Raw genomic sequence first — 26,669 nt, 5'->3', positions numbered from 1 at the left:
GAAAAGAGCCCTTACCACTTAAAGCTAACACACTAAAAAAAAATACTTCAAATATTTTAAAAGCACTTCATTTCTAACAAAATTTGTCAAAAACAATCAAAATAAATTCACAAAATATATATCAAGCCTTGTTAGTCCTATAAACACATATAAACTAATTTTATCTTAAATTTTATCACCTAGGTTTACCCTTAGACCATTCTTTCATTTTTCAAGCGAGTGGTTCTCCAAGATAAGGGTTTTTACGAGGATCCTCTGCCACGGAAGTTGTGGAAGTAGATGCCATAATTCTATGTTTCACCAGTCAATATGTCACAAGTTGCGGAGGGAGAGACGGTTGGCGTATAGTACGTATATATATGTATATATAATATCAATTTTTTAATAATTTTAAATCTTTCTAGACAGCAAATAAGTTTTCTTCACAGAAAAAGCAAACTTGACTACTATAATAGTTATTTATGTGTGCTATCTATTAGTGGTACTTAATACACTATTTGAAATAAAAATATTCCTTACGTGCATCATCGTACATTATCAAAGTATAAGTCAAAATTTCAAAGTAGAAACTAAAAAAATTTTTTTGCTCATACTAAAAAGAAAAGACGGATGGTTTTTGAATAGTTTTATGCAAAAATTGCCACAATCATTTTTAATTTGCTAATTTAGTTGATGTAGTGAAAGTGTTAACATACGTTTCATTTAGTACTACTAAAATCATATTACAAAATATAAATATATTATATATTTTAAACAAATATAAAATACAAATTTTATATTTGAACTTTTATATATAAATTTTAAAAATTTCATTTTAAGGCTTATCATATTAAATTGTGCTCAAAGTCATAATTCTCATAATAATATGTAACACTATAAATAAAGTGATTTATAAATAATTTTCTACTTACATTTATCGACTGGAGTTTTCATTTTCATTTCCTAAACTTTATATTTTTTTATTCGTATTACTTATTAAACATAATCATTAAAAAAAAAAACTAATGAAATTTTTATTCTTTAACTTTTATAAAAAACACTACAATGATGTAAAACAAATCACAACAGTTAAAATAGCATTTAAAAACAGTATTTTGGTAACTAATAATACAATTCTGGTAACATACCATACTCGTAACTAATATCATTCATGATGGTATATCCAAAGTCATGATTTTGGTGATCACAGATTCAGAATGTTAGAATTTTGTAATCTTACATGGATTCTTCACCAAAGATTCTTTACTTTTGTGATCTAGAAGAAAAATTGTTAAAATTTGTAATATCTTAAGAACCTCATGCTGGAGTTTTTATTCATAAGAATTTGCTTTTGTAATCATTGTTATTATTACAAAAGTTTTTTATCATTCTAGTTTACATTACAGTATGTAAAAAAAGGCTTTCATTTACTTTTTTCATTTCACAGGTGTTGTATTTTTTGTTTTGAAATTCTATTTTTTGTAGTTGGATTCTGAACAAATCAGTAAACCAGCTGTTTTATCTTGATAGATAAAACAGATCATCCTTCCTCACCATCAATCTGTTTTCCATATTTCCTGTTATCCTCGTCTGTTCTTTCCCATAATCTATTCCATGGCTGCTTGTCTTATCCTAATAGTTTATTTACTAAGATGTGAACATCCAGTGTACTCTTGATATCCAATGTGGTAGAGAATATCTAGTGGAGTCCCTGATATGGTTGATCTCAGGGACTCTGTTTTCTTGTCTAGTGAGTGCATAATAATGTTATGGCTGAATTTAACATTTCTTTACCTAAGAATATGTTACATGTGTCTTAATGATTTGTCATCATAGTATTAATAAAATATTTATCATATATATAAAATTAGATAAACTAGAAAAAAAACATATTGAATGGACACATAATTCACTATAATTCACTATATAATGGACATTGAATTCACAAACACATAAAATATATTAATTACTTTCTGAATAAATTGGTTTTCCTAACCTTTATTATTCAGATGCTTCTGAATAACAGTGCTACCAAAAACTCCACTTAAGCTCCTTATAATTAGTTTCAAACAGCCTTTGCAAGAAAAAGTTTCATTAATTTTAAAGTGAACCATTAAACATTTTTTTTTTATAATTGTACTGTTAACATGAGATACTTACAATCAGATAAAAAAATGAGTGTCAAATCATTGTTTGATGATAATAAGTATAAATCTTGTAGAACAATATTTTAAAAATTAACCTTGTTACCATATCCATGTGTTTATATTTATGAATAAGTAATCTTTGCTAAAGTGAATAGTCAGTTATTCTTAAAAATGACAATATCCACCTATGTCAGACCAGACATCAGAATTATAAGCATATAACTCAACACATTACACTGGCTTAGAAGAAAGGCACTTATTATTTTTCCACTGCCATTTAAACTATAAATTTAATTTAATTTTTTCATTAAATTATTTATTCATTAATTATTTCAATGAATTTTTTAATAATCTAATTAATAAAAACAAAAAACCCTAAAGTTTTTCTGCATCTCACTTTATCATATGCTTATATATGTGCTTGTATAATTTATAATATTTTTGCAGTTCATTTATTTATTTATTATTTTTTTATATTTAGTAATATTTATATACTTACATTAGAAATTATTTCTTGTGTTTACATTTTAAATAATTCATATATTATTTATTCATATTTATTTTTTATTTTAAAATAAATTGAACATTTAGTGATGTTGTTTTATCAGATTAATTAATGTTTTATCAGATTTTCTCTTTTAATCCACTCAGGCTAATGTCAGAGCAATTCATTTTTTTATTCAATAAGTATCCACCCATTTTTTATGTAATTTATATAATTCATTATTTATTCTGTACTATATTAGAATAAAAAATGTATTCTTTTTCTTATTTTATCTCGCTATTCATAAAATATTTTTTCTATGATTCTATCTATTATATTTTGGAACTGAATTATGTAATCACTAAAACATACATTCATCGATTACTAATTTATTATTTTTACCGGAGTTTGATTGAATAAAATAGGTTCAGCAAGAACATTAGCAGCAGAATATCCCAACCGATCACTTTTTACAGAGGGAAAACTTAATGATCCACGTACAAAACGATTACTAGCCCAGGTTGATCTGTAATAAAAAAAAATATATTATGTTTGTAAAGATAAATAATAATAACATTTAATTGTTCAATATAATATATATATATATATATATATATATATATATATAATAACTAAGACTTAAAATATTAATTTTATTCATTGGGACTGACTAATTATACAGTGTTATAGGCCAAGAATTCTCCAAAGCTGAAACATAGTGTATATGGGTTATTGTGCAGCTATATGGGCTGGGAATAAGAACAAAAAAATAATGTATGTGTGTGTGTGTGCACGTGCGCGCGTGTATGTGTGTGGCGGTGGAAGTGAGTGTGCTTGGTGGGGGTTCTGGTTTTTTCATGTGTCATGTGTTGGTGGAGGGCTATATGTATGTTTTGAGTAATAAAAACATTTATCATTGAGTTAAATGTTCTGTTTTTTTGTTTCTTTGTGTTTTTTTACTCAACATATTGTATCAATGTTATCTTATTAATTATGTACTCAGATCATGGTGTATACAGACACGATAATAATCATTGTTACTTATAGAGTCAATTGTGATTTTATATTTTAATGTTTTTAATATTATTACAAGTGATACATTCCACTCAAACCAGCGACCTACTGTCATTATTTACCAAATAACAATGAATATAATAACAACAATAAGTATTTGATAATAAACTATTTGTCTATTTATTAATGGTTGACAATAAAAATATTTAAAATGAATTATTAAATAAAACATTATTTATAAAACAATTCTTTAAATCACCTTCGGAATTTATTTGTTATTGTTAATTATGTCTGAGGGCATTCATAAATTTTAGGTAGGACATAAATTTTTTAAATGAAAAAAAAGATTACTGTAAAAGTAAAGCATAATTAATAATTGCTGTTACATTATAAACATTTTTTATTATAGAAGGAAGTTTGAACACCCCCAATGCATTTCAGCTCAAGGCTTGTTGTGCACTCCTTAATAAATTGCAACTACACTAATCAGACCAGCTCTGCACCTCTAATACCTGCGAAAGATTTCCTAACTTGGTTGAAAATGATCTCACTACTTGAAAGGTAAGCCAAAAAAAGACATGGAAGTACTTCCAAGTAACATACATTTTCACATCTGCTACATCTTCAAAATTTCCACACTAAAGTATTTACCAAAATGCATCTAAATACAGATAAGTAATCATGAGTTAAAGAAAAATCATTTCACCCAATCTATCGTTTTTCAGAAAAATTTATTATCACTATGAACCATACACTTGTCACTACACCACATCTTGATCAAATACTCATCGCTCCAGAGATATTTAACAAAGTAGGCATGAACACACACACGCGCACACATGCATATACACACATATACAGAATTGTGGCTTATTCTTTTAATTGTTGTACTCATCAATATTAAATCTTTGAAAAATGCAAAAATTTAAAGACCCAGATTTTTCACCCCTTTCACTCTATAACTGGCTTATTTATATACACAATACTTCTTTTCTTTATTATCGAATTGTACATTATGAAATCCTGAAATATCATGTTGTCAAGAAACTCCTATCCAACTAGACCTAGGAGTACATAAAAATTACTTCAAGAATGGCAATAGAAATAAAACAATTTTTTTATATTATTATTATCATCCTCTTATTAAGATAAATTGGCTTTATCCACCATTTGCAATTTTGATTGACGAATTTGAGTTCATCAATTTGGATGCATCCAGAGTCACAAGGAATTATAGTCTTGGCAATTACCAGAGTCTCTGCGCTGAAATTTCTTAAATAGCTTGGAGCATTGTTTTGCTTAATATCAATGTTGACACAGCAGCAGTTGAGTTACAAGATATAATTGCTAAATCTATAAACAATAATATTCCTGTCATTGAATCCTGTACCAGCAATTTTCTGATTTGGTTTTCTAAAAACCTTATTAACCTGATTAAAAGAAAAAAGAGAGAGCACTCTCATTCAAACATTCTATCTTTATTGCTGATTGTGTGCAATTTTTGCGTTTGAGGAAATTAGTCAAGCATAGACAGGATAAGTTGATTTATGCTCAATGTGCAAGAGTGAATTTCACAATTTTTGGAAGTTTTTCCTGAAAAATAAGGCTGATACCAACCGTACTGTTGCTCCAATTGTCAAAGATGAAGTCTTGATGGATTCTCGAGCAGCATGCAAGGCATTTGGAGAACACTTTGAGTTAGTCTACTAGAAGTTTTGCCTTACTGACAAAGAACGTTTTCTGGCATTTTCAGCTTTAAACATTACGGAACTTACATTTCTTTCTATCTTGGCTAGTGACATAATTACTGCAATAAAAGATATCAATTGAAAGTCTGCTGTGGATATTGATGGTATTCCGGCATTCATAATTAAAACCACTGGTGACCTCATAGCTCCGGTTCTTGCATCTATTTTTTCCTGGAGCCTCACAAGTGGTTCTTTCCCCTCCATATGGAAAAAAACTTTGGTCACTCCTATCCCTAAGCACGAGATAACTTTACTGCACAATCACTGTCTTATATCAGTCCTTTCTACTATATCTAGCATCTTGGAGAGAATTGTCTCTGGAAACGTCTAACAATCTTTTGCTGATGAAGCACGGTTTCAGAAAGAGCCAATCAATATCATCCAATCCAGCAACATTCTTGGCAACAATAGGCCCTGCAGTCCAACAATAAAAAGAAGTGGATGTAATATATTTTGATTTACAGAAAACCTTTGATAATGTACCCGATTATTTGCTGCTTGCTGCTTCAAAAGTTGCCAAACTTTGGATTTAGTATCCAGTACGTCAACTGGTTAGTCTCATCTTCAAAGTAGAACTTTTTCATTGTGCTATGTTGGCAGAATTTCTCATCATTTTTTTCTGTCTTTCAGAGTTCTCCAAGGATCAAATCTTGGAGCCTTGGCCTTCCTTTTATTCATTAATGACATTGTTATATAACTTATTGCAAATTCCAACTGTATGCAGACAACTTGAAATTATATAGTACAATATTTGCTCAAGACGATGGGCACGAACCAACTTTATGCCTCTTAACTAGGAAAAACTCAGGTTCTATTATTCTCAAGGAAGACTTCCAACTCATATTACAGCTACAGCATTGAAGATGAACTTTAGTATATGAAATGTGGGATCAAGGAATCTTGTTTGACATAAGCTTCTCTTAGTAAAACATATGAAGAAGATAGTCAGTAAAGCAAGGAGAACCCTTGGTCTCTTACAATGGGTGGCGCATAACTTCAGAAGTGTAAACACCTGTGTTTTTCTGAACAAGTCAATTATGAATTCATGTTGAATATAGCAGTCATGTGGAATCATGACTGAGAATAGTGAATAAAAATAGGGTTCAGGAAAGGTTTCTCTTGTGGTTTGAGAGGAAGTTTAATTTCTCATCTGTGAAAAAGAAGGTATCTGTCAAGCATTCGACTTTCCTCTTCTTGATGATAGAAGACATTTCTGGGATACCCTGCATTTTTATCATCTGCTGCACAGTAAATCTGTCCAGGAATCAGATATTCAGATTTATGTACCTTGTTCCTCATTAAGGAATTGAAGATTGTTTTTGTATGATTGAAGGTGATCTGTCACCTAATGAGCCATGTAAAGAGGTAGCCAATGCTTACATGAGGAAATTGACTTCTTTCAGTTCATTGAAAACATATTCAAAAGTAAAATTCTCATAGGTAATATGCCCTGTTCTGATTGGTTGTCTATATTGATTATGCAATAGGCCAAGGCTAGAATAGTAAACGTAATAACAGACCTTTACTATAGTAGTATTGTTTGTACTCAAGCTTTTCTAATGGAATGTGTTTAGTAATGGTTGTATTTGTTTTCATTTTTCAAATTATAGTATTATCTGAAACTTTTTTTGTTGAATGTACTATATACAAAAGCATAAGAAGCTGTTATGTTGTACTAAATAAATAAAACAGATACTTGCCTTGTAACATTTATAGGCTGTGATATAGAATACTGATTACCAACAAACCAGTTTAAAAGTTCCATAACAGCCCCAATTACTTCATCATCAGTCAATGTTTCCATCAAACGAGCAGTATCACCAGTTAACCAGCCTTGCAAAACTCTCGGCTGATTTTCAACATAGTGAAAAAAAACTATTTCAGTTGTCCATCCACCCTGCAATCATTTTGTTCACTTTTATATTTTAATAAACAAATTATAAAAAAAAAAAATATTTTCTATAAATGACTAATTATTATAAAACACTGAATTTGTGTTATAATATGATTATATGCTGACTGTTGAGCAGCTAAATTACAGGACAGATTTTCTAATTGACAAGAAAAATGTCATCTGCTGAATAGTATGTGCAATTTGAAGGAGTAAAATTTAATCTCTACAGTTTGTATGACTGACTTTTGATGGAAGGGTAACAATTATTAGCCTATTGAAACAATTTTCTAAGCAGAAAATATGTGTCTGAAAAATCATTAATTAAATTATTGGCAAAAGTCTGTATATTCTGCATATTTCTCTTTAAAGATAATTTAATAATATCTTATTATTTTGTAAAGCAATTGCTATCCTATTGGTGTACATCAATCAAATAGATGAACTTTGACAGCTGGAATAAAGACCATTTTGCTGATGAATTTCACATTTCATCTACCATTCACCAATCTGTTACCTACATTTAAAATATCTTGTGTCCTTGATGATGACGTGATCAGCAAAATATGTCAAGAATTTGACAAATTTTAGTTCTATGAGCACTATTTGTGTGAATGAATAAAGACAAGTATTATGACCATTAAAACTATGTACATTTGGATCTTAATTTAGGACATGTTTTACTGTAAATGTTTATACATTATAAAATAATAATGATAAAAAATACTTGTCTTTATAAAAAATAATTATCTTTAACGAAAGGAAAAATGTAATCCTGGAATTAAGATAAAATAAACTATGTTGCTTCCAACATTTAGATTAATTACTTATTACTAATAATATACTGTGGCATGAGACTGCATCAGTTGTGCAGAAAAAATCATATTTATGGTTATCAGAACTCTATCTCATCAATATTTACTTGTCTAAATATTATCAATTAGTGACTCCATTAACCCCAGACCTGAATGTTATGATCATGAACACATATACATACATATTTATTTATTTAGTAGGTTTAATTAACTGGAGTACTCTCCAGTTGCTATGTACCTTGCATATCTGCATTTGCTTTGGCCAATGAAACTGTGAAATATTGCAGTGCTGTCTGCTGCAAGAACCTTCACACACACACACACACGCGCGCGTAGATACGTAGATAGACAAAAGGTAGACTGGCGAGGACCGCGATCACGTCGGGGCGGCGCAGGGTCAGACCTCGGCTCCGATCTTTGGAACGTCGTCTACAATGGCTTTCTGAGACTAGAGTGCCAGAAAAGTCGGTCTTGGTTGGGTACGCTGACAACATTGCGCTACGTGTTGCAGACCGCGACGTCGAACGCACACAACTGAGGCTCAGCCGAGCTATGCATAGGATCAGCGCCTAGCTGGGCGACCATGGATTGTCTCTAGCGCTCAGCATGACGGAGAGTGTGGTTCTAACGAAGAAGCGTATTGACACTCTCCTCCCCTTGCGGTTCGAGGATGAGGTTGTTGATACCAAACTGGGGTTGAAGTACCTCGGAATAATTGGCCGGAAACTCAGCAGCTATAGAGAGCCGTTGACACAGCCACGAGAGCCATAACCGCCCTCAGACGGCAGGGCCAGCCTTAGCGTTTTTTCCGCCGTAGGAAAACTCAAAAAATGCCGCCCCAAGCTTCAAAAAACTTTAAAATAAAATAAAAATTATAAAATCATATTAACAAAAAAAAAGTCATATAACTGAATTAAGACAATAATATTAATACAGATTTACGAAAAATTGTTTTATTGTAGAACAAAATTTACATTTTTAACAGCTGACGACAACGAACCTATAAACTAAAACTACTACCTACTATTTTCAGAAATAATTTAAATATACTTTTAAAATATAAACAAAACTAGTACAATAATAATATTATTGTACTAATAAATAGTAAATATTATTTTCTAGATTCAAGTAATCGAAATGCATTTTTGTGGTTGTGTTTATTTTTTTGCGCTCTAGTTTAGGCGATTTTGCCGTTCCTAAAGTTTGCCGCCGTAGGCAGTCACCTACTTTGCCTACCGTCTAGGGCCATGGCAAATGTCGGCGGATTGAAGGTCAGCAGACGGCGACTGCTGTCCACGGTGCATTCCGTCCTGTTATAAGAGTAAAAAGTGTGGGCACAGGTGCTAAGAATTGAGAGAAAGCTGAAGCGGCTTACACAGATGTAACGCACTGCTGCCTCGCGAGTTGCTTCCACGTATCGGATGATTTCCGAACCTGTCGTTCTGGTGATCGCCGGCGTCATACCCACTGGTCTATTGGCAAGGGAGTCCCAGGCGGCCCACAGGAGGCAGCAGAGAGGCGAAGATCCGACGACCCATCACAGGGGAGGAACGGACTCCCACGTTCCTCGCTTGGCGAGAGACTTGGGACCGCAAGACCAGAGGGCGATGAACCGCATGGTTTATCCCTCCGGTCAGACCATGAACAGAGCGGCAGCACTGAGAGAGACGGAGTATTATGTGACCCAGTTTTAAACGAGTCACGGGTACTTCCGTGATTATCTTTATGCTATAAAGAAAGCGCCGACCCCCGATTGCCTGTACTGTCCCAATGCAAAGGACGAGCCGAGCACATCTTTTTCGAGTGTGCTCGTTGGGCGGCAGATGGAGGGACACTAGAAGCGGATCTCGATGCAGTGAGACCCACAATGTGGTTATGAGGATGCTCCGGGATCCGAGTAGCTGGGAAAGTGTGGCCTAGGAATAAGTGTGGCTCCAGGAATCAGGACCACATTCTCCATTAGGGCCAAGAAGGGCGACCTGAAGCGTGAAAACTAGGTAGCTGCCTTCTCAGACTCGTATAGTAGGACTTGGCCTGAAGTAATATGTAAAACGGATCCGCGTCGAGTTGAGTCCTGGTAGAATTTTTACACGGACTTGAATACTAGATCGTGAATATCGGTGTTCTTTGGTGGTTGGGTTTCAATTAACCACACATCTCAGGAATGGTCGAACTGAGAATGTACAAGACTACACTTCATTTACACTCATACATATCATCCTCACTCATCCTCTGAAGTATTATCTAAACGGTAGTTACCGGAGGCTAAGCAGGAAAAAAAAATAAAAAAAAAATAAAAAAATAAAGAAAGGGGGGTGATTTTAGCTGGTAGTCAGAGAGATCCCGGCACTCCATGCGTAAATGCATTTCCACCTCCCTCCACAAAAAAAAATTATATTATTATTATTATTTTATTTTTACATTATTTTTTATATTTAATATTATTTTTATATATAAATATGTATATATATATATATATATAAAATTTGAATTATCTTTTTTTCTTTTTTTAAGTTGCAAGGGCATCGTCTGCTGTGGCCATTAGCTAATTCCACATAAAAAAAAATTCTATCTCTTCCTATTTAAATCACTAGTGACATAGTCTAAAGACTAGTCCTGTCATCACAAATCATCCAGTAACAGACATGTCGAAGGATATTAAAACCCAACTTGATGATAAGGTAACCCCCTACATGTAACACATGATGACAAGGGTGTAAAGGACCCTTGCCATTTTTTCTTCTGTTTAGCCTCAGGAACCACCGTAAGGTATTACTTCAGAGGATGAATGAGGATGATAAGTATGTGTGTAAATGATGTGTAGTCTTGTACAGTCTCAGGTTGACCATTTCTGAGATGTGGGGTTAATTGAAACCCAACTACCAAAGAACACCAGTTTCCACGATCTACTATTAAAATCTGTATAAAAGTAACTGCCTTACCTAGGATTTACACCTTAGAACTCTCAACTTTGAAATCAGCTGATTTGGGAAGACGCGTTCACCACTAGACCAACCCAGTGAGTTGACCCTTGCCACTTAAAATACTTAAAACACTTCAAATTATGATAAAACATTTAAAAACCATTCACCATTTCTAAAGAAATATTGCCATAAACATTTTTTAAAGCACAGTTAGTTCTATAGGCATGTATAAACTAATTTCTCCTTAAATTTTATTGCCTAGTTTTACCCTTTGCCATCCTTTCTTCTATATTTTTCCATCTTCCTGAATGCTTCATTGTCGAAGTTCAGGGTGTCAAAGGCTTTGGAGATGGATTCTTCTGATCCTCCACACTCTCTTTCTTTTTCTGTTTAGCTTCCAGAACCACTGTAAGATATTACTTCAGAGGATGAATGAGGATGATATATATGTAAATGAAATGCAATATTGTACAGCCTGCCGGCATCATATGATACCGGTTATGATAGAATGGTCAGCTGTGCATCAGAGTTGAGACTCAATGCACTTCCTGCTAGAGCATGTGGGCGGCCCAAGTACTTGACCTCTCATTTTAATTCAATTCAATTTATTTGTATCTTTTACAATAAATATAGAAACCAAAAAAAAATAATATACATAAAATATTTAAAAATAGAATACAAAAAATAAATACATAAAATAATACATAATATAGCGCCAAGCTTTTTGCTTTGCTAGCAACACAAAAATTCTTGTGCGCTAGCAGAGAGTACAATCCAGCCTAACTACAAAAAATGTGTCAATCTACAAATAAAATAAACATAAAATAAACTATAATAAAATAAATCTTAAAATAACATTGAAGTTAATTATAAAAATGGTATGAAGGCCTCCTTGCTTTCAGAGGCTCCATTGATAGTCTTTCAAAATCTTTTTCTTCTAAAATCTTTAATTCCAGCTTCTTAGATTCCTGTGTGGGATTTTCTCGATCTGAATTTTGATTTGCATTGTATTTGACTCAGATTTATTTTGAGCTTTTGCTTCATTTGGCTTCCCATTAGAACTGGTTGACGACCCAATCCTTTGTGGGGAAGAAATCCTTGTTTTAGTAACATCCGCTACCTTCTGCAGTGGTTTATGACTCACATCTTTAACTGGTTTTTTTTTTCAATTTTTCACTAATGATGCATTTGACCATGTTGACTAATACTGGTGCCACTTCAGACATCACATCTCCTGTTTTAAAGGGAGTTGCTGGAGCAGTAGCAACCTGAGCATAGTAAGCAATTTTCAGTGATCTACTGGTCACAATTTTCTTCATATCACAGTAGCTGACTTTCTGTATGATCTTCAGTTCCTGGATAGCAGCTACTTCTTGTTTATAAACTGGACAGTTATGGAATCTTGCATTGTGATGTCCGTGGCAATTGACACACACACACACACACACACAGGTGGAACCCTGCAAGCCACCGGGTTGGTCTAGTGGTGAACGCATCTTCCCAAATCAGCTGATTTGGAAGTCGAGAGTTCCAGCGTTCAAGTCCTAGTAAAGCCAGCTATTTTTACACGGATTTGAATACTAGATCGTGGATACCGGTGTTCTTTGGTGGTTGGGTTTCAATTAACCACACATCTCAGGTATGGTCGAACTGAGAATGTTCAAGACTACACTTCATTTACACTCATACACATCATCCTCATTCATCCTCTGAAGTATTATCTAAACGGTAGTTACCGGAGGCTAAAAACAGGAAAAGAATGGTGGGACCCTGCAAAGGCATCAGGGTGCAATGGCTCACCACACACACAGATTTGTTTTCTTGTACATCCTGCTGTTGTGTATCCAAATTTCTGGCACCCAAAGTACTGCAACAGAGTTGGAATGAATAGACAAACATCCAATCAATGAAAACCAGCTTTATCTTTTTCAGACACTAGAGTCGGTTGAACATTAGGATATGTGACGCAGAAGTTAAAACTTCTCTATTGTGTCATGTGTTCAATCTTCAACATCCACTTGTGGATGAAGATCATAACAATTTCTTCTTCTATGCTGTTTAGTAAGTCTCTGCACAAAACAACACCCTTGGAAGTATTTAAACTATTATGTGGGGGACCTTCAATGTCTATGAGTCCCATCTTCTTTGCTTTGAATAGCTGTGACATCTGAAGGTCATTGACAGTCTCAACAAATAATCCTGTTGCAGTCTTCTTGTATCATTCACCAGTCCTCCAGTCACTTCTATGATGCCTCAAGCTATTATGAAAGGGCTAATCTTTGAAAAATCGCCTTCCTTCTTGATTGCAAGATATTTAGCAATTGGTCCCTCACTCTTTGACTGAAACTTCGTTCGATCCTTCATTCCCAAAACTTTGCACCCTTCTTTGTTACTAAACTCAACACTTTTCCTCCTTTTTTCTTCTGAAGAAAGAGAAATTAAAGTTTCTTGACTGTAAGTTCAACCTGTTGAAGGAGTTTTATCAAGTATTTGAAAGGTTAGTAAAAAAGAATTTATATACTTATATGTATAATTAGCTGGATCATTCTGATCATTAACTAAGATTATATTTATAGAAAAAAACTTACATATTTTGATTGATTTTTGAATCTTTGTTTATCTTCATTAGTCCAAAGAAAAGTAATCTTGTATCTGAAATTAAATATCCACCAGTCTTTTTCGAAATGGATGAAGATTTTATCCACAACATCAAATCCATGAGCCTTGAAAAAAGGAAATAACTTACTTTAATTAGTTAAATAATAAAATTAGTTGTAACACAAATTATAAATAAGCACTAAATCATCACGCACATATATAACTTTAATAAATAAAAATAAAATGCACATATCACCTCCTAACCAAGATAAGAAAATTAATTCCTTAGAAGCTGATGATTACAAAACATCTGGAATCTCTCAAATTACAACTCTATGGAAATAAAAACATAGTAGAAATAAGGTAGTTGTCTGGCTGTAACCATTTAAAAATTTTATTATGTAAAACATCATGAAAAACAAAATATCAAACATCAAGCCAAAGAAAATCATCCCTAATACACTCATTCGATTAGTCAAATTCCATCCATTCTTACTCTCTCAGAATCCATGACCACTTTGTTATACAATGGTAACATATTGTTTTTGTCATCTACATTTTCAATGTAAAACTTAAATATATGTGTAAACATTATGTCTCATGTCATTTATAAAAATAAATTAATAAATTGTTTAATTTTTTAAGCTATGATGGCACAGCTTTTATTCTCAGTTAGTTTACATCAGCCTAACAGCGTTAATTTCAATAACACGGATGGTTCACAAGTTTTCATCGAAGGCAGAGTAAACAGGAGTAATAAAAGAGCACAGAGCAGCCAAGTATGTTAGAAGAGAAAATAGAGGATTGGGATTGCCTGATTTTTTGCTTGGAGGGATTTTTCTTAAATACGCTGTATCAATATAATGGTAAAGCAAAATTAAGTGTAGATCACAGAAACAACATAATGCTGGGAATACTTTTCTTTAGGGGAGGTGATTGCAAACAGATGGGATCAGTCAAGAAAGAATAGACGGACCCATAGACTGATCCAGGACCTCCACAGTTGGGTCCACCATAAGCATGGGGAGCTGAGGTGTGAATCAATCCAGTTCCTGAGCATTCATGATTGCTTCAAAACTTATCTGTGCACACAAGGTTTGAGATCATCCACTGAATGTTATTACTGTGGAATAGAGGATACTACAGACATATGGTCATCAAATTCGGCAGATTCTTGCATTACAACACAGGGAAGTATGAATGATAGAATTCAACATGTTAATGCCCATCACAGGGACTACACTACAGAATAAATTGGCATAGCAAGCGGTGTTGAGGATATTAATCTCAATTGTCTGAACTAAGATGGTGGTAAAAGTGCAGGGATGATGGAATACTCCCTGATTTCCTTTTGGCTCTGTGTTTGTATGTAAAGCAGGTCCACTGCTGAGGAGAAGTAACAGAAAAAAAGATGATTGCAAGCTAATAACTTTAGTGGTTGATGACTGACTTGATGCCAATTAAAATTAAAGTAATTAAACTTTTAAAATCTGCATATCTACATCACATTTATATCCTGTTAAACTCGCAAACACCAGTTAAATAATATTATCTTACCTCAATAACAGCTAATTTACTTTCAGATAATGGAGGATTAAACATTGTTTTAGCTGAAACTTTTAGCACGCCTAAAGAAACTGTAACAATTACATGATCGGCAAAATAATGAGAACCGTCTTCACATGTAACTTCAAGTTCATTTCCTGTCCATTTAATTGTTTGTACAACTTTATTGAATTTTGTCTTTTGTTCAAGTGGCAGCTCTGTACCTTCATATTTACCCTGTAAATCACATAAAATTATCATTCAAAATCTGTTGTTACTATACATGAAAAACAGGCAAACATTAATATAAAATAAAATTACTTAGAAAATGTGAGGCATTTTCAAAAACTCAGAATCTAATTCAAAATGTTTTAAAGCAACCACACATTTCAAATCTTATAAATATACATAAAAATAGTAATTTTTAAATATTAAATGAATAAATTTTTATATTCACATTTTTATGTAAACATAATTTGGAGATGTTTAATAAAAAAATAATGCTAGTATTTCACTCATTTTCATACTGAAAAAAAACTCAAATTTAGCAAATAATTATTTTATTTATTAATTATAATAAACATTTTATAATAATTGAATAATTATTTTATTTAAAAGAAAATTAATTATTATTGAAATCTACGCTTATAAAGTTTGTGTTAATATTCCTCAATTGAAAAAAATAAATGCAAAGAAGTCATATCCATCTCATTTTTTACTATCTATATCAGCTAATTTTCTTCTAAGTTCAAAAATTCAGCAGTATAGTTTTATAAGGTCTTAATAGTTTCATTAAGACTTGTATGATAAGTTGGTTTTCACTATGTAAAACATGATTGATATAAACAATATATTTAGACATGAAATAATTGTGCGCCCTCATTCCCTTACCTAACAGTTTTCAAATGATCCTTCCTGCACATAATAAAAATGATATTTTTTTTAGAATTTTTTATGAGAATAACATTTACATCTTCTATGAGTTGCTGATGGTATGCAATAAAATTATTACAAACATAATTAGTTAATTTTCTTCTTTCCTCAGATGCTTTGTGTGGTACAATAACATTATCAAAGATTTTTTTTTTTAAAGTTAAAGTAAGTAAATAATGTGAAAGTAAGTAAAGAAAATTATTATTTATTTAATAAATGATTAAAATCACAAATATTTAAACTTTGTTTTAAATGATTTTTATTTTTTATTGTATATTTTAATAATCTAATTTTTTAACAAACTGTTTAAAAGCTGTAAAAACAGCTAGAGTAAAAAAATAAAATACACAATCTGCATATACCTCAAAAACTATTAAACTAAGTTCTTACTTCTTCCAAATGTCACACTATGTATGATAATTATGTCAACTACCTACGTTCCTCTTATTATACCCTTTGAACCCCCTTTATGGTAGCATGATTAATAATATATAAATAAAATATAAACTATGATTATGAGAAAACTGTTTATTTTTATCCACAAAACTGTGGGATCTTATTTTTAGGATCCGGGAACAGCGCATTTACCTTATTTATTAAGGGGTCAATAGTCATGTAACCCCTTTCCACAATAACCACAACACATACTTGGTTCCCCTAATATTCCTTGGTCCCTATCAAGAAAGAAAAAGTGTAATTCTGAAAAATATTTTCTAAAAAATATTTTTTTCAAAATATTAAGTGTTCCAATTTTTAAAATACATTATTCATCAAAGATATTTAAAATCTCAGAGAATCAGATCTTTTTTCCCCTCCTTAATCTCTTAATAAAATGATAAAAAACCCATTTATCAGTTTGTTTCAATTCTATTATTTGATTTTATGCTCTATGAAATTATAGCAGGATTACAGATTTTATTGAATGTTTTTACCAATTGATGATGGGAGTGTACATAACGAATTTGACAAGTGTGACTTCACAAAAAACATAATTTGAAACAGTTAAGTGTTAAAAATATCTAAAAGTTAAAAAGTACAAGTGAAAAAAATATACAGGAAGAATAAAACACTAAACAATAACTGAAAACAATGCCAATATAAATTTGATTAAGACCATTTCACTTAAGACCAAAATTTAAATCTACAGAGCACTGATTAGATATTTTTTAATATATGGAAACAAGATGTTAAAGGTGCACAAAAAGGACGAAAATGAATTAAGATATTTTAAAAAAGAATGATAAGGAAGAGTACTGAACCAAGCAGAATAGAATGTAATAACAATAAGAGGCAACACTGAAATATTTTGTTTTCTTGAAGATATTGTGCGCTTCATTATATCCTAAATAAATCTTGGTTAGCACAACAAGGAATGAGGGGGAGAAGGATAGCAAATTTTTCAGGGAATGAAAAATAGAGGGAAATCCTGAAGGAAACACTGCAAAATGTTTTGTAAGTTTGCAAGATTTTGAGTGGGAATCTGACTGCTGGCAATAAGGAATCAAGAGTTCAAATGCACTACTAAGGAATTCAAGGTATACCCAGACAAAAACCAGTAAAGAAAAAGAACATAACACATTTATTGTTACCTAAAATGTATTATTTTTTACTTGAAGGTGTCCACTTAATCTCAATGGAATTTTGAGAGAAATATTTGAAATATTAGATAGGCATTAGATTAAATACATCATATATTACAACAATCAAATATTAAGCAGTAATGAACCCAAAAATTTAAAAATATTTTCAAAATGCATTCTATATGTACATCAAGCAATTTTTGTTAAAAATATCTTCTGCTTAAGATAAATGGAAAAAAGAGGGAACCACAAAAGAAATTTACCCTACAAATGAAAAAAAATCATCAAAATCTGTCTATTCAATGGAATAATACTTAAATATTCCTTAAAAAATAATAAGGAAATGAGTACAAATCTAAGTAGACTTCCTTTTTTTTGGAGGAAATGAAAAATTGATTATATTATAGTAATAAGCAGTAAGTCATAAAATATACACATAAGCCTAGTTTTTAGTTATTTGATTAACATTTTTCATTTTATAGCTATAGCATGAATTTAGCTGAACTGGGTCCTAAAATAATACTATAAATTGTATTAAAGAAAGCTTAAATCATTACTATTATTGTAATAGTAAAGCTTAAATCATTGTTTGTGTAGGATTTTCTTTTTTTTCCTTTTTTTTGTTTGTTATCAGTAGCTGTAGAACCTTATATAATTGTAAAAAAATATAGATTTATGCATTCAAATTATCTATACATTCATACTAACCATTAACATATTTATAAAGGAATGATAACCATTTTTCCATGCCACAGAAAAACTTCCATTGGGCCAAAAATATTGCGCACTTCCCCAGGATCCTTCTTCATCCAAATTACCAGCTCCATCTCGAATACTCTGAGTCCTTTTTATATGATCTGCTACAGCTTGTGCTGTGTATTCATCAATATTATTATCCTTTACCAACTCATTAAACCTGCAGTTATAAATTATTTTAAAAGTTACAGAATAAAGTCACATCAATTTTAGTAATTTTTTTTCATAGATTCCCAAGTTTTTTAATTTTATTTTATTTATTTATTCTTCACTCAACTTACCAGAAACAAAAATAGTATGTTTAGAATATATGTTTGTTTGTTCATTTAATTCTAGAATGACTCCCCTTATTTCAGTGACATAATTTTATAAACACTTGTCTCAGTAAATTAGAAATAGTTATGTGCTTATTTAAAAAACAAAAAAATAACAGACAGTAAATATCCTTGTTCCAAACTAAAGAATTAAAATTTTTTGAGAATCATTAAATGGAAAGTGCTTGAATAGTAGATTTAAAAAATAAAACTGACATCACTAAAATTCTACAATTTTACTATCAACTAGAAAACTAAGGTAATAATAAAAATAATCAGCTAGAAACCTGAGATTTGGTACAGTTATTCTCAAGCAGGCCTGAAGAAAAAATAAGGGAAAACTTTTTAAATTAAATTTATTAAAAGGATGAATTATTAAAAAATAAATTTACTTTAAGGAATCATGAAACCAAAAGAACTTAAAACTTGAAAATTGGCTTGTGTTTTCATCTTATAAAGAAAGTTACTGCTGTAAAGGATATTTTCTTCTAAGGAAATGAAAAGGGGTAAAAATTGATCTATGGAAAATCCTCACTGAATAATTTCTCACTCTTTTATTCCAAACAACTTTAAAGCTGAGATGTCAAAATTAGACGATTGAAACTTGTAACCTAGCATGAATGTTCTCCTTAGACAGTAAAATATTACTAAGAATGTCTTTTTTACCCCTCATTTATATGTAAGGGGTTTGACCAGCTTTGCAAAATGATTTTTCAAAACCAGCCTATTTCCTCCAACTGAGAAAAAACAACCAACATTTACACCTATAATACAGTAATATTTAAGTTTAGAAATTGAAGTGCTTCTGATAGAGTTAAAAGGATTACAGCTGAATTTTCTACCCTTCACATAATTTTTGTATCTATTGCAACAGAAGTTTGAAATTCAGCAAAAATGATAACTCCAGCCTTTTATAAAACACTACTTGGGGTATTTTCTTTAAAACCCCCCATTTTCTTTTGTGGAAACTTATGTGGACATGATGACAAAGATGATTCAGTAAATCCAGGGGGTATTTAGAGGATTAGTAAATTTTGCAACTAAATTATTCAGATTAGAAGAATCGCTTAGAAACCAGTGAAGTCTTTAAAGGAATTTCTAATACCATTCAGAACGTGATACTTGACTGCCTGCTACAAACATACCATGAGGAGATAAGGACGGAAATTAGAAAAGCTAATTTCCTTTGTAGCTGTCACAGCTGAAGACACAACAGATGTTTTGGAACAAACTCAAATGGTCCTTATTCTATGGTACATATTAAATGGAGAAATATTTGAGTGTTTTTGGGGATTTTTATTCAGAAAATCAAACTGCAGATGGTATATCAAAATGTATTTTAGAACAATTGGACATAATCCTTCAAGGAAATGGACAAAAACTCATAGCTCAGTCATTTGATGGTGCAAATGTCATGAAAGGCAAAAAAGCAGAAGTTCTAGCAAAAGTAAAAGCAGTTTATAGTAATACACATTTTATTTAGTGTTATGCACACCAACTTAATTTAATAATGAGAAATGCAGCAAGTATTAGACAAAACACAAGAATATTTTTCATTCTGGTTATTCCAACATTCTTCTCAAGATCATCGCAATCGCAACATGTGTCCATTCTCAAGAAGCATATGGATGTCAGAATTCTACGTCCACATCTACAAGGTGCAACTTCAACATACAGACTATAAACAGAGTTCATGAAAATTTTCAACCTTTAAAAACCTGCCTTACTGAAATTCAGTCAACATCAAATGCAGTTCAAACCAATGCAGAAGCAACAGGAATTTAAAAATACCTGAATGACTGATAATTTCAAGCGATTTCATCAGATTATGCCTCATGTTGAAATAATTTACAGCCCAAATTCAATCTCAAGAAATTAATGTGTTTAAGTTAATGAATATATAACAAATTTCAAAACTGCTATTTTAAAACGAAGTAACTCAAAGTACTGTGAGAATTTGTGAAAATTATCTGTTGATATACTGACAACGCTGCTAATTTTATCAAAACATTTTCTGCTCTTGTTCAGTCAGAAAATCTGCGACCAGAACAAGTACATAACGCAGATGAGACAGGATAAAATTTTAGAATGCTTCCATTGAAAACACTAGCTATAAAATTAGTAAAGAGTCAATAACTGTTCTTGTCTTCAGTAACGCTAGTGGTGACGACAAGTACCTCTTCTTGTCGTCTAAACCAAGGGCTTCAAGCTGCTAAACCAAGGACATTAATAGATTTAAAATTAGATTCACTGCCTGTCAAGTACGCTAAACAAAACTCGGCTTGGATGAGTACAGTCATTTTTGAGAATTGGTTTAACCACAGTTTTATCCCACATGTGAAAAATTATCTACAAATAAAGAAATTACCAGAAAAAGTAGTTCTGTTGTTGGACAATACACCCTGCCATCCATCAAATTCTTTTCACCAAATGTGACACCAATTTGTCGACCTATGGATCAGGTTGTAAGAATTCAATCCATCAAACAACAATCAACAGATCATTTACAAAAATCTAGCCAGAAATTCGACACGTTAACAATCAGAAAATTTTGGTACTATGGCATCGAATGAGGAGTTTTATGCTTTGTTGAAGAATATACCATGATGTGAAAATGTAAAGGAAAATGAAGTGCAAGACTGGTTAGAATCGGATTCAAGGGAACCAAGACTTAAAATTTATGATGATGACGAGATTGTAAAAGTTGTGACAGAAAAGGTTAATGAAATCTCCAGTGATGAAGACGAACCGATTGATGAAAAAGAAAAAAGTAATTTTCTCATATTCTAGCATCAGAGCTCTAAGTTATCCTCGCATTAAAGGCATCGACCATAAAACATGCAATTTATTTATTGGCAGAATCATAGAATTCAATTGATCAAACAAAAATCTAGCCAGAAATTCAACAGGTTAACAATCAAAAGATTTTGTGTACTATGCCATCGAATGAGTAGTTTTGTGCTTTATTAGAAAATATACCAAAGAGCCACAACAAAGAGACTGTATTTCTCACAAAAGCCCTCCAATATTTAGAATAACAAAACGATATTCCTTTCCTTGACTTAACAGTAGTACAAAACTGGCATGTTAGCGCTACTTTACTACAAAACTGGCATGTTAGCGCTACTTTACCATGTTAATCAGTAAAGACAAAAAAAGACAAAAAAGACAGACATATTCACTAAAAATATCAACTAAGTTTTTGTGGGTTGATACGAGAGTGATTAGTGACTATTGATTTTATTATAATAAATACAATAAAATAAAATAATGATGTTGTTATAATCATTTTTAATTCGTAGCTTATTCTGCTACCAATTCAATATTAATATGGTTTGTTGACCAAATTCAAGAACGAAACTTAAGGTCTATGTTAACCGTGCATTCCGTTATCTGAGCTGGCAACACCTCCGATTACCTCGTTGAAGAGAGGTTCTACTATACATATTGGCAATATGAGGTCTGTTGTCATGTATATATATATATTTTTCTACATTTGTGTTTTGTTTTTTTTTGTTACATGAATTTGGTTATAATAAAAGTTGGTATGGGTTTCTTAAAAGCAAGTAAGTGTTACAACAATAACTTTTTTTATTAATTTAAGAATTTTTTATTATTATATTTAAAACAGTGGAGTTCAGAGTCTGTCTGCTCTATCATGTAGATGAAGTAGGTGTCTTCACCTATGGTATCATAATTTTAAAACCATTGAATCATTTCTACTTTTTATTAAATTAATATTCCTTGTAAAAAATATTTCTTGAATTACTTACTTGTTATTAAAATAATGTTCCACTGAACAATTACACAACATCATGTCATTTGCATTTCCAAAAAATTGAACAGCTTCTATGAATAGCCAGTTAACAGCTGACATGTTTATTTTAGAATCTGAATGCTTGACAAAGTCTTTTCCCATATCCCAAGTCTGAATATATAAAAATTTGTAATGTTCAGCAATCTCATACACAGGATTACCACCTTGTCCATGAACCCATTGGGCTCCATATTCTATTAGAAAATCTCCTGAAATCAAGATACTCGTAATTATTTCTCAACTAAAAACAGATAAATACATCTTTAAAAAATCTGGTTATCTTTTTTAATGCCAAGTTGATGAGATGTAATTTATTTTTACTTTTATAGTATTCACACATAAGGTGTACTTTTAACAAAAGAATTATTTAATAACACTTACAGTATTATTTTTTAATAACCAACTGTCTACCATCTTTCTTTGCCAACCAACAGTTTTATTAAATTGGCCTGCATAGACATCTGGAATCTAACATGAAAGTAAAACCATTTCTTATAATAAAAGAAAAACAATTGCTATTTCAAAAGTTGTTATTTGTAGATTTTAATCATAACTTATTCTGTATACTACAAATATGCAGTTATTTGAATTTTCAAGATGTCAAAGCCAAAATACATTAAAGAATTTCTATCTTTTCCTATCAGTATCAACACTATTATATGTTATCAATATCAACACTCACAAATCTGAAAATATTCACTCAGTCTTAATATTACAAGAATTTCTGATTAAGAAAAAATATTTGTGGTTTAAACACAAAAATCCTTTACTGAAAAAATTCTAAATTATAAAAAAAAAGTTTATTATTATTTAAATCAACAGAGTACATCTTTAAAATTTAGTGGAATACTGGTATATTGGCTATCAATTTTAAAATAAAAATCTATAAAAATATTAATTTGTTTTATGATCAGAATATATTACAAGTAATTTTGTTTACCCTCTTCATATAAAATTTTGACATCTGAAATGTTCAAATTTTAAAAACATGTGGTATTTTAAAGGAAGAAAGAAAAGATACATTTCAAAATTTTATTCAGAGTAAATCTGACACAATGGCGTCCAGAAGATGGTTGAACTATGTCAAACTAACAGTTAACTGGACCCAAATTAGCTCATTAATTCTATCTTTTGTATTTTAATGATATATATTATTTCTTAACAATAAGTAATTTGTGATAATGAGATTATATTTTATAAAAATTACCAAATTCTGCTGTGTAGACTCGACCTCCTAAACGATTTGATGCTTCCAAAATCGCTATATCAGAAAAATTGTTTTTTAGTAAATGAGTTGCTGCTCCTATGCCTGCTACACCAGCTCCAACAATAATTACTTTATATTTTTCTCTGAAAAAGTAAATACACTGTTAAACGTCAGTAAATGTTGTTATGAGTACTAATAATTTATTGATTGTTACTAAAATATGTTAATTTTGTTTGTTAAACTGAGTCCATTTTTAACAAATGTTATAGCAAAATATATAAAAATGTCAAACAAAATTTTGATGCAGCTAATTCTTTTAAATGATCTATTAAACAAAGTAGAATAGAAAAATATACCTAATTAGTTAAATATTTAATTGATAATAAAATATATTTTTCTTAACTCCTTTCTTGACTATGTACAATTTTGTGCATAAAGTGAATACAGTGATTTATTTAATGAACACATATAGATTTAGTCTGATACCCCATCAACAATTCAATCACACACACGCACACACACACACACACACACACACACACACACACACACACACACACACACACACACACACACACACACATATATATATATATATATATATATTGTATGCTAAGTCAAAGGTAAAATTCAGAGGTGAGCTCTCTGAACCATTTGAGACCAAAACAGGCTGTGCCAAGGAAATGGACCTTACTACTATTATTCAATTATGCTCTAGAAGTGATAATGAGGGAATGGCTCAAAAACTCCCCCCTAAAAGTAAAAATAGGTCAAAAAATCAAGCAAACTGCCTTGGTTTTACCAACAGCTTGGCAATGCTAGCAAACAACATCGACAAAGCTAAATCACAGATATTAGAAATTCAAAATATTGCAAATAAAATTGGTCTCAAATTATCATTTGAAAAGACAGAAATTATGTCCCAAAAACAGAAATGATTAAAAGAAGTAAACATAAAAAGTAATAAAATTAAAATAATAATCCAATTTAAATACCACAGACAAATAATATCAAACAACCTAAATGAAAAAATCTCAATCCAAATAAGAAGAAATGAACTAGCTAAAGCTGAAAAATTAACCTGGTAAACTTACAATAAAAAAAGATTATCAATAATGCAAAAATAAGACACTACAACACAATTATAAAACCAGAAACCACTTATGCAGCAGAAACGTTCTTTCACCTGAATGAACAATCAAAGACAGACAGACTCCAAAAAATCAGAATAAGAATTGGAAGAACCTTCATCAATAAAAAGTACCAGAAAGATGGATAGTGGTGAATTGTGCCCAACAAAGTCGTATACAAAGAGTTAGAATCCATCACTGATACCATGCGTAAGAGGAGACTAGGATTCTTTGGACTTATCATGAGGATTCAGGATTCAAGACTTCTGAAACAGCTAGTACAATATAATATCGACTCAAAAAACACCATGACAGAATGCAAATGGATTAGAGAAATAAGAGAGGATCTGAAGGAAATTGGCCTTATACCAGAAGACACAACAGATAAGATAAAATTAATCAAGAAAATTAAAAACAAAAACTCTTGCTTCACATTCAAAAGAAAAATATTCACAACATGAACATTTTCAACACTAGAAAGGGCACAAAGATCAGAACATATGAAAACAAACTGGGAGGACTGCAACTATATTACTATATATATCACTATATTAAAAGCATATGTAATTAATTATGTTACACTTATAAAGAGAAAAAAATATCTAGGTTAAAATATCATCTTACATACCTGATGGAACCAGTTTCTGTGGTACCATGTGTGGTAATTACAAAAAATATTATCATAAGAAACAAATACAAGGATAATATTCTTTTCATGATGTTGATAATGCTTTTTGGTTATTGAATTATGTATTATAATGCAATTGTAAATGCTTTAAACTATAACAACTTTAATTTTAATTGTTTTGCACTTTCTATTTCACTATTATTATACTACACTATTATTTTCTTTAATAGTGTACATTTTATACATCATACAACTGCATTTATATCTCTTAATTTAAAAGTGAGTGGAAGGAGAATACTCAGCTGTTGGAAAAATTCCTCCACCACTTAATTTTAAAGAAAAGATATTATTTTGTATATGCTGTAATAAATACAACAAAAATACAATAACTATGTGACTACATTTGATAATTGTCAAAAAATGAGGAGTATAACTTTGTGTACAGGGTCAAATATACATTTTTATCATAAGGTTATGAACTTTGATAACAAACATGCTGCTTACAAATTATGTTTGACATTGTTATCATTGATTACTATTTGTATTCTCTAGTTGTTGTGTACACCTACCAGCCTCATTAAATAATTTGATATTCTTTGACATTTTTTTTTTAAATTACAGAATTTAATAAATAGAAAAAATCACAAGCAATAAGGTAAAGGGACACACAATTAATAATAACAAAAATTTTATACAAATTTGTCACATGTTTATAATTATAAATGTTCCCTGAGCAATTATCAGTTTTATAAGCAGCAATGCTAAATCAATGTCTGAAAATTATATTATTTTATAGTTGTTTATTCTATAGATTATGAACTAATGGATTTTAAAAGCCAATTAAGTGATTTGGTTAGTTTCATACAAGCTTGCTTATTCTGACAGTATATCACAGTTGTTTTTTATTAATAATACAACACTCAATAACAGATCTAACAAAAAATTATACTATACAAGTGTATAAATATTAATCAATTAATTTTAATTATTAATTGAATTAAATAAAATGTTATAAATAATCATCAAAAACAAATTTTAATTTATTCAAACGTTATTACTTGAAAATAGTGTACAATAATAAAAATAAATCTATGTCTGCCACAAAAAGATTTTATAGATAAAGCATGCAATCTATGGATAATATTCCAACAATTTGTAG

The 26,669-nt window shown here is 30.8% G+C and overlaps 1 protein-coding gene across 1 annotated transcript in view; it reads right to left on the bottom strand.

Moving 5' to 3' along the window:
- The window catches only part of LOC142324962 (spermine oxidase-like), a 28,290-nt gene extending 2,389 nt beyond the window's left edge, over positions 1 to 25,901 (bottom strand). The window contains exons 1-8 of the mRNA XM_075366131.1: positions 25,511 to 25,901; positions 23,753 to 23,895; positions 22,502 to 22,754; positions 18,367 to 18,574; positions 15,158 to 15,382; positions 13,591 to 13,725; positions 7,073 to 7,269; positions 3,013 to 3,136 (exon numbers count right to left, since the gene is read on the bottom strand). Of these exons, the coding sequence (XP_075222246.1) occupies positions 3,013 to 3,136; positions 7,073 to 7,269; positions 13,591 to 13,725; positions 15,158 to 15,382; positions 18,367 to 18,574; positions 22,502 to 22,754; positions 23,753 to 23,895; positions 25,511 to 25,599 (1,374 nt within the window). The 5' untranslated portion in view covers positions 25,600 to 25,901. The remainder of the gene's footprint in view (positions 1 to 3,012; positions 3,137 to 7,072; positions 7,270 to 13,590; positions 13,726 to 15,157; positions 15,383 to 18,366; positions 18,575 to 22,501; positions 22,755 to 23,752; positions 23,896 to 25,510) is intronic.
- Between the last annotated feature and the right edge of the window lie 768 nt (positions 25,902 to 26,669).

The sequence above is a fragment of the Lycorma delicatula genome, chromosome 5 (genome assembly GCF_047948215.1).
Source record: "Lycorma delicatula isolate Av1 chromosome 5, ASM4794821v1, whole genome shotgun sequence".
Lineage (NCBI taxonomy): Eukaryota > Metazoa > Arthropoda > Insecta > Hemiptera > Fulgoridae > Lycorma > Lycorma delicatula.
Note: the sequence above shows the minus strand (reverse complement) of the source record. Positions and strands in the feature narration are given on the sequence as shown.